The sequence below is a fragment of the Hyla sarda genome, chromosome 6 (assembly GCF_029499605.1).
Source record: "Hyla sarda isolate aHylSar1 chromosome 6, aHylSar1.hap1, whole genome shotgun sequence".
NCBI classification, from domain to species: domain Eukaryota; kingdom Metazoa; phylum Chordata; class Amphibia; order Anura; family Hylidae; genus Hyla; species Hyla sarda.
Genome location: NC_079194.1, coordinates 21,955,115 through 21,964,593, shown reverse-complemented (window position 1 = coordinate 21,964,593; position 9,479 = coordinate 21,955,115). Strand labels below are relative to the sequence as shown.

At 47.6% G+C, this 9,479-nt stretch overlaps 1 protein-coding gene across 1 annotated transcript in view; it reads right to left on the bottom strand.

The window, feature by feature from the left end:
* UAP1 (UDP-N-acetylglucosamine pyrophosphorylase 1) overlaps window positions 1-7,461 on the bottom strand; it is a gene marked incomplete in the record, with an annotated part of 21,069 nt that extends 13,608 nt beyond the window's left edge. The window contains 3 exon segments of the mRNA XM_056523290.1: window positions 597-801; window positions 2,952-3,247; window positions 7,310-7,461. Of these exon segments, the coding sequence (XP_056379265.1) occupies window positions 597-801; window positions 2,952-3,240 (494 nt within the window).
* Window positions 7,462-9,479: the final 2,018 nt, after the last annotated feature.

Genomic DNA, 9,479 nt, shown 5'->3' with positions numbered 1-9,479 from the left:
TTTCAGTGGTTGTGTTTACTTATGGCAGTGTTTACCTACCAGTGTGCCTCCAGCTGTTGCTAAACTACCATTCCCAGCAGGCCCAGACCGGCTTTACCCATCCAGGGTGCATCTAGCTGTTGCAAAACAACAACTCCCAGCATGCCCGGACAGCCTTCGGCTGTCCGGGCATGCTGGGAGTTGTTGTTTTGCAACAGCTGGAGGAACCCTGGATGGGTAAAGCCTGTCCGGGCCTGCTGGGAATAGTAGTTTACCTACCAGTGTGTCTCCAGCTGTTTTATGCACATCCATTGTATCACACACTACTCACTAGAGATGAGCGAACTTACAGTAAGTTCGATTCGTCACGAACTTCTCAGCTCGGCGGTTGCTGACTTTTCCTGCATAAAATTAGTTCAGCTTTCCGGTGCTCCGGTGGGCTGGAAGAGGTGGATACAGTCCTAGGAAAGAGTCTCCTAGGACTGTATCCACCTTTTCCAGCCCACGGGAGCACCTGAAAGCTGAACGAATTTATGCAGGAAAAGTCATCAAATTCCGAGCCGAGAAGTTCGTGACGAATCGAATTTACTGTAAGTTCACTCCTCTCTACTACTCACCATGGGATGATACAGTCCTTCCCGTGTTTCTCCTTCGCCAGCCTCTGCAATTTCAAGATGCGTTCGGCCTGGATCTGGAAGAGGCTTTTGTGTGAAGGAAGGCCCACGTCATACATACCCTTGGGGAACGTCACCCCCAGTCGGGTTCCCTGCCCACCAGCTAGCAAAAGAACCGCCACTTTACCGTCTGCAATATGGGTAAAACCTGAGAATGAAGGAAGGGGGGGGGGGGGGGGACATTATATAGGTTAATGCTGAAGCTCACAGACTCATCATCATGCAGCTCTTTGTCCCATGAAAATAATTGACAAAAAGAGACAGGAGGGGCTCAACCTAATGAAAGCGGGGTGCTACCCAGTGAAGAAAACACAATACCAGAAGAAGCCATCACTGACAAATGGCAGCACACCCAATATAATCCATTAGAATTATTATTAGTACCCCTGAGGAAGTTGCCCCTGTGTGGCAACGGAACGTGTGGGCACTCAGGTGACCCCCGTCCTCCCTCACTTCCCCAATTCCTACCTGGCCTGTGATGTCTGGTTCTGTATGGTAACATAGGATATACAGCTGTAGATAGTGCTTGCATTGATTTTGCAGTATATTGGTACTGTGTATTGACTATCATTAATACTACCTGCATGTGGTCCACAGACCTGACACACAGGTCATTTATTGTGTTACTGAGGACGGGTGTCTGGTTAGGAGAGGGGGGTTCATGGCCCCTCCCATAAGTTGTGTGCTGGCTCTAGTAAGCCAGGGATTTTTAATGTTTTTAACCCATTTTTCGTGTGCAATTGTATGTTTTTCTTATGCATTTTGTACTAATAACATTTCTAATGGATTATATTGGGTGTGCTGCCATTTATCAGTGATGGCTTTTTCTGGTTCTGGTATTCCATGAAAATAATTGGCATTATAATAAATCCTTAAACGGAAATCTGTCACCAGTGTCACCTCCACTAACCTGTCGATAATTACCAGCAGGTAGCGCAGGTGACACCGATGACAACAGTACTTACCTTGTCCCGTTCTGTGCAGGGGGATCTCCTGTAATCTCCTCCGTTATCTCCACTCCGAGCACCGGTGGAGCTTAGTGATGTCACCGCTGCTGTTCCCAGGACCCAGCAGAGAGCAGCAGCGGTGACGTCACTAAGCTCCACCCGTGCCCCAAGCCGGTGCTCGGAGTGGAGATAACCGAGAAGATTACCGGATATCCCCTGCACAGAACGGGACAAGGTAAGTACCGTTGTCATCAGTGTCACCTGCACTATCTGTCGGTACCGACAGGTTAGTGCAGGTGACACTGGTAACAGATTTCCTTTAAAGGAAAACTGTCACATGTTTGCTCCGGCACTAACCACAGGTACTGATGGATCGTGCGGGAGACGCTGGTATCTATGATCCCTACCTTGGCCGGATCCGTCCGGCCGTTCGCCCGCAATCTTAAATTTTATTATATCTGTAAATATGACTAACTGGCACGGGCGGGGCTTCTGTAGCTTAACTTGCACTGACGTCAGCGCCGCCTGCTTATGAATATTCATCCCCCTCCCTCCAGCTCTCCCTCTCTTCGCCGCTCCTAACTGGTCTTCACTGCGCATGCGCCGCTTGCTGACATGCACAGTGAACTCCAGTTAGGAGCGGCGAAGAGAGGGAGAGCTGGAGGGAGGGGGATGAATATTCATAAGCAGGCGGCGCTGACGTCAGTGCAAGTTAAGCTACAGAAACCCCGCCTGTGCCAGTTAGTCATATTTCCAGATATAATAAAATTTAAGATTGCGGGCGAACGGCCGGACGGATCCGGCCAAGGTAGGGATTATAGGAATCAGCGTCTCCCGCACTATCCATCAGTACCTGTGGTTAGTGCAGGAGCAAACATGTGACAGTTTTCCTTTAACAGCGGGATCCATGGATCACTGTGTCCTGACTAGCATCTGACCAGGACCTGCCCGCTCAGCCAATCACTGGCTAGAGGGACATCGCCGTGACGAGTGATATCTATACTGCCCTAGCATTATATAAAAAAATAAAAAGCGAGAGCACATGCGAGAGAGAAAGAGCGCGTAAATGGGCTGGGGGGGTGGGTGGGGATTCTCAAGTGTGGCTTTAAAACATGCTGGAATACCCCTTTTATGGTCTATTCACACGTACAGTATTCTGCGCAGATTTGATGCGCAGGATTTTCTGGTGCAGATTTCAAAGTAAACGGAATGACTAAACAGCATGAAATCCTGCGCATCAAATCTGCGCATCAAATCTGCGCAGGATCCTGTATGTGTGAACGTAACCTTAAAGTGACTGACTCCTGCAGGTCACACATCCCACCATGGTCAGAATGACTGATCCCATTACCTTCAGCCTCCCAATCCTTCAGATGTTCTTGATCCCTTGTGACGCTGCCCAGGACTTCTCTGGGCACGGCCTCCATCCGTGCGTCCACTTTTTCTTGCGTAGAAGATACGGAGAAGGCGGCCATTGCTTTGGTAAAGAAGCCGTTCAGTTCCTGAAGGCTCAAGCCCTGTATCTCCTCCAGGAGGTGAGAGCGCTGGGCTTCAGAGAGCTCCTCCCAGAACTGCAGCACATGGCTCTGCCCGGCCTCGGCAAGGGATCGGCGCAGGGTCTCCACGTCCATTCTACACATCTAATTTCTATAGACAGGTTGGAAAAACAGTTAAAGGGTTATTCCCATAACATTACGACAGACTGCTGTAAAATGAAGGGTGGCAAATACAAGCAAATAAAGGGGTACTCCATTGGAACACTTTATTATATATATATTTTTTTTAATCAACTGGTGCCAGAAAGTTATACAGATTTGTAAATTACTTAATTTTAAAAGATTTAAAAATCTTAATCCTTCCAGTACTTATCAGCTGCTGTATGCTCCACAGGAAGTTCATTTCTTTTTTACTTTCTGCCTGACCACAGTGCTCTCTGCTGACACCTATTTGTTTCAGGAACTGTCCAGAGCAGGAGAGGTTTGCTATGGGGATTTGCTCCTGCTCTGGACAGTTCCTGACATGGACAGAGGTGTCAGCAGAGAGCACTGTGGTCAGACAGAAAGGAAACGCAAAGAAAAGAACTTCCTGAGGACCATACAGAAGCTGATAAGTGCTGGAAGGATTAAGATTTTTTTTTTATAGAAGTAATTTACAAGTCTGTTTAACTTTCTGGCACCAGTTGATTTGAATTTTTATTCCCAGTGGAGTACCCCTTTAATAAAACCAGGCACTGCTGTTTCCTCACTCTCTCTTATGATCAGAGTTGGCATCTGGTGGCATCTGGTGGCATCTGGAGGGACTCATCCTGCAGTGGTTCTAGTCTCCAAAATAAGATTTCTCATCTCCACAACTCATAAGACAAGTCATCTCAGGAGGAAAGGAAAGACTTATGGAAAACATCGTCTCCCACAGGTAAACAGCAGTCACATGGGCAGCGCTCCGTAATCTGCGCCAAGGAAGAGAAAAACACCCGGAGGAGATTGTTTTTAAGGGCAGGAGGGGTGTTAGGAGAAGTTAGGGAACATAGCCTGAGGTGATTGAGAACAGTTTATTTGGTGACAGGTACTTTTTAAAGTTTGTTGTTCAGGGTCTCAAATGTGCGCAGTAGCATGCTTCACTTGGCAGCGGTCTCCATTCTGCGGCCCTCCAGAGAAGATGGACAGAGATCGCTGCAAGACAGGGAGTGAATTCTCCTGATCAATGGGGGTCTCAGAACTATCAACGTGTCTCTGTGACAGTGTTTTCGCCATCAGGGTGCTGTCCGGGCATGCTGAGAGTTGTAGTTTAGCTGGGGGCCCACTGATTGGGATACCCTGCTCTATAACAAGACAAAGTTTGTCTAAAAGTCAGGGGGACACCTTAAATCTGAGGACCCCTTTCAGCAATTGGTGGGGGGGTCCCCACACCTGGATGCCATCAGACCACACAAAATATCTTTCACTTAAAAAAAAAATCCCATAGACTTACATTGTAAGTTTGTTTCTGTCATGTGACACAGCTGAGGGATGTACTAAGGCTGGGGGGGGGGGGGGGGTCACACTTCAGACACGGTATTCATTCTTTTATTGGCATAGACGTGAAATACACCGCTATCTATAGGAAACGCCACAAAGGGGGAGATTTATCAAAACCGGTCCAGAGGAAAAGTTTACCATAGCAACCAATCAGATCACTTCTTTCATTTTTAACAAGGCCTCTGAAAATAAAAGGAGTGATCTGATTGGTTGCTATGGGAAGCTTTTCCTTTGCACAGGTTTTGATAAATCTCCTCCAAAGTCCTAGCAGCAACTTAGAGGCGGCGTCTAAACCTCCGGCCAGAACATTTCCAGGCGGAGATTGTGTAATGTGAACACGGCCGTAGTGCGCTCGTTATAGTGATCAGTCGGGAACCGGACATACTGATCAGTCAAAACCTTTCACCCGTCTACAACAGGGATTATGATCCAGGATGCTGCACGTCACATTACGTCATATGATCAGTCAGTGTCCCCTCATCTCTCCCTGTGTCACAGTCATCAGTGTCCCCTCATCTCTCCCTGTGTCACAGTCAGTGTCCCCTCATCTCCCCCAGTGTAACAGTCATTGATGTCCCCTCATCTCTCCCGGAGTCCTAGTAATTAGTGTCCCCTCACCTCCCCCAGTGTAACAGTCATTAGTGTCCCCTCATCTCCCCCGGTTTCCCAGTCATTAGTGTCCCCTCATCTCCCCCAGTGTAACAGTCATTGATGTCCCCTCATCTCTCCCGGAGTCCTAGTAATTAGTGTCCCCTCACCTCCCCCAGTGTCACAGTGTCCCCTCATCCCTCCCTGTGTCACAGTCATTAGTGTCCCCTCATCTCTCTGTGTCACAGTCATTAGTGTCCCCTCATCTCTCCGTCATTAGTGTCCCCTGATCTTTCCCGGAGTCCTAGTCATTAGTGACCCCTCATCTCTCCCAGTGTAACAGTCATTAGTGTCCCCTCATCTCCCCCGGTTTCCCAGTCATTAGTGTCCCCTCATCTCTCCCGGTGTCCCAGTCATTAGTGTCCCCTCATCTCCCCCGGTTTCCCAGTCATTAGTGTCCCCTCATCTCCCCCAGTGTCACAGTCATTAGTGTTCCCTCATCTCTCCCTGTGTCAGTCATTGGTGTCCCCTCATCTCTCCCTGTGTCCCAGTCATTAGTGTCCCCTCATCTCCCCCTGTGTCCCAGTCATTAGTGTCCCCTCATCTCCCCCAGTGTCACAGTCATTAGTGTTCCCTCATCTCTCCCTGTGTCAGTCATTGGTGTCCCCTCATCTCTCCCTGTGTCCCAGTCATTAGTGTCCCCTCATCTCTCCCTGTGTCCCAGTCATTAGTGTCCCCTCATCTCTCCCTGTGTCCCAGTCATTAGTGTCCCCTCATCTCTCCCTGTGTCAGTCATTAGTGTCCCCTCATCTCTTCGAGTGTCAGTCATAAGTGTCCTAATATCTGAAGGGAAACATTTTTTTCCCCCATGCTCTGGTCAGTGTAATGTGACAGCCGGCAGCCTTGTCATGTAGAGCGGAGGGTCACCGCCGAGGCCATTGGCTGTCTGTGGTGATCACCTGACATCCCCTGCAAAACAAGAGCGCCGACTGTAGGCAGAACAGGGAATCAGCGCAGGAACGGAGGTGGAGGTAAGTAAAACAGGACTATTATAATTTATTGGACACTCCGAGAAAGGGTCAACAATTACACAAAATTCTTAGTCTGGCGACCAGGATTTGTTTAGTTTTTTTGCCCCTTTAAGACCTATAGCAGTGTTACCCAATCAAGGTGCCTCCAGCTGTTGCAAAACTACAACTCCCTTCACAATGGGAGTTGTAGAGACAAATATGGTGCAGTTTTTTGGGTTTCTTTTTTATTTATTTTTTTAATTTATTTTTTTAACCACAGCAGCATGGGTTTTAATCTAAAATCAGAGCACCCCTTTATAGAGTATTTTTTTTTACTGTGGCCCCTTTATAAGTCTATGGACGGAGAGTGAAGAGTGCTGCCACATGAATCTCCACGCTCATTCCCCTGATCAGTGGGGGTCACAGCACTAAGACCCCGATAAATTAAAACTTTTGATATGTGACTTTTTATTTATCCCAATTAGTGTGCCTCCAGCTGTTGCAAAACTACAACTCCCAGCATGCCCGGACAGCCAACGGCTGTCCGGACATGCTGGGAGTTGTAGCTTTGCAAACAGCTGGAGGCACCCTGGAGGTCTGGGCATGCTGGAATTTGTAGTTTCCCACTACTGGTTGGCAAACCTCGCCCTATGACATGATGGGGTGGTGCTTTAAATCGGAGGACCCCTTTTAGGTCTGACTGACTCCTCAACCATGTTGCAAAAATCAAGAACGAAAGAGGGGCTCGTCAAAGGTTAGAAATCGGGGGTCACAGCACCTGTAAAGAGCGTCTCCCATCCTGGAGGACCCATCAGGTCCTGCATTACTCTATTGGTGCAAATGTGGCCGTGTAATACCTCTTCTCTCCAGCGGTGGCGCTGTAGGGAAGCTGAATGCTCACTACCAAGTGATTGTGGGGGTCCCACTTTATGATCAGCTGATTGTCCACTATGGAGTTCCCCTTTAAGACGCTCCAGACAGAATTATATCAGCAGACAATGTCATAGTAATAAGTATGAGCCCCCCTAGTATTACATTACCCTCATGCAGCTATGCCGTAACCATTCATACACCGCACTCACACTCCGGACACTCACCTCCCAAACCGGATTCCTCACGCACACATACACACCCCGCGCGCCCTGTGACCTCTTTATATACAATGCAGCCACCGGCCCCGCCCCTGCACAGCTCGAGACGCCCGTCGCCATAGCAGCGCCGGTGACGTGCCGCGGCCATGTTACGGTTGGCGCCGCGCGGCGGACGCTTACGTCAGTGGTCCCCGTGCTGCGCGTGAGGGCCGTGTCCGCGAGGCGCTCATCGATTGGCCGGCGTGCGGTGACGTCACACGGTTTGGCCCAATGGGAGATGACGGAGCTCTGCTATCTCCTCCCACTCTGCTTCGTGGCACGTTGTGATGCTGAGAGTGGGGACGTAATACAGGGGGGCGGGGTTATGACGCCACGGGGCGGGGTCAGAGATCCCTGTCGTAATACGTAGTAGCTCAGTCAGTGTTAGGTGACGTCAGCGATGGTTTCTGTCATAACCGCAGATGGGACATTACAGGAAGGATTTATATATTTATTTATTTATTTATTTATTCTTTTATGACGTGTCTTTGTTTTTTTTTGTTTGTTTCTTTGCGGTTTTCCGGTTTCTGTGGTGAAATCTGAGAAAAAAAAAAACTAACATTAACTCTTTACTAACCCAGCGAATTTTCAATTCTCCCTCCTCGCCATTTAACCCCTTAACCCCTTAAGCACCGGGGTTTTTTCCGTTTTTGCATTTTCGTTTTTTGCTCCTTGCATTTAAAAAATCATAACTTTCTACTTTGTAATGACGTCAGTCATTTTGCCCAAAAATCTACGGTGAAACGGAAAAAAAACCCATTGTGCGACAAAATGTAAAAAAAAAACGCTGTTTTGTAACTTTTGGGGGCTTCCGTTTCTACGCAGTACATTTTTCGGTAAAAATGACATCTTCTCTTTATTCTGTAGGTCCATACGGTTAAAATGATACCCTACTTATATAGGTTTGATTTTGTCGTACTTCTGGTAAAAATCATAACTACATGCAGGAAAATTAATACGTTTAAAATTGTCATCTTCTGACCCCTATAACTTTTTTATCTTTCCGTGTATGGGGCGGTATGAGGGCTAATTTTTTGCGCCGTGATCTGAAGTTTTTAACGGTACCATTTTTGCATTGATAGGACTTATTGATCGCTTTTTATTCATTTTTAAATGATATAAAAAGTGACCAAAAATGCACTATTTTGGACTTTGGAATTTTTTTGCGCGCACGCCATTGACAGAACGGTTTAATTAATTATATATTTTTATAATTCGGACATTTCCGCACGCGGTGATACCATATATGTTTATTTTTATTTACACTGTGTTTTTTTTTTTATTGGAAAAGGGGGGTGATTCAAACTTTTAATAGGGGAGGAGTTAAATGATCTTTATTCACTTTTTTTTGCAGTGTTATAGGTCCCATAGGGACCTATAACACTGCACACACTGATCTCTTATACTGATCATTGTTATCCCATAGGGACCTATAACACTGCACACACTGATCTCTTATACTGATCATTATTATCCCATAGAGACCTATAACACTGCACACACTGATCTCTTATACTGATCATTGTTATCCCATAGGGACCTATAACACTGCTCACACTGATCTCTTATACTGATCATTATTATCCCATAGGGACCTATAACACTGCACACACTGATCTCTTATACTGATCATTGTTATCCCATAGGGACCTATAACACTGCACACACTGATCTCTTATACTGATCATTGTTATCCCATAGGGGCCTATAACACTGCACACACTGATCTCTTATACTGATCATTGTTATCCCATAGGGACCTATAACACTGCACACACTGATCTTCATCATTGATCAATGGTTTCTCATAAGAAACCAGTGATCAACGATTCTGCCGCATGACTGCTCAGGCCTGGATCTCAGGCACTGAGCAGTCATTCGGCGATCGGACAGCGAGGAGGCAGGTAGGGGCCCTCCTGCTGTCCTGTCAGCTGTTTGGGATGCCGCGATTAGCCGCGGCTATCCCGAACAGCCCGACTGAGCTAGCCGGCCACTTTCACTTTTAGCCGCGCGGCTCAGCTCTGAGCGCGCGGCTAAAGGGTTAATAGCGTGGCGCCGTGATCGGCGCTGCGCGCTATTAGAGGCGGGTCCCGGCTTCACTATGATGCCGGGCCCGCCGTGATATGACGCGGGGTTA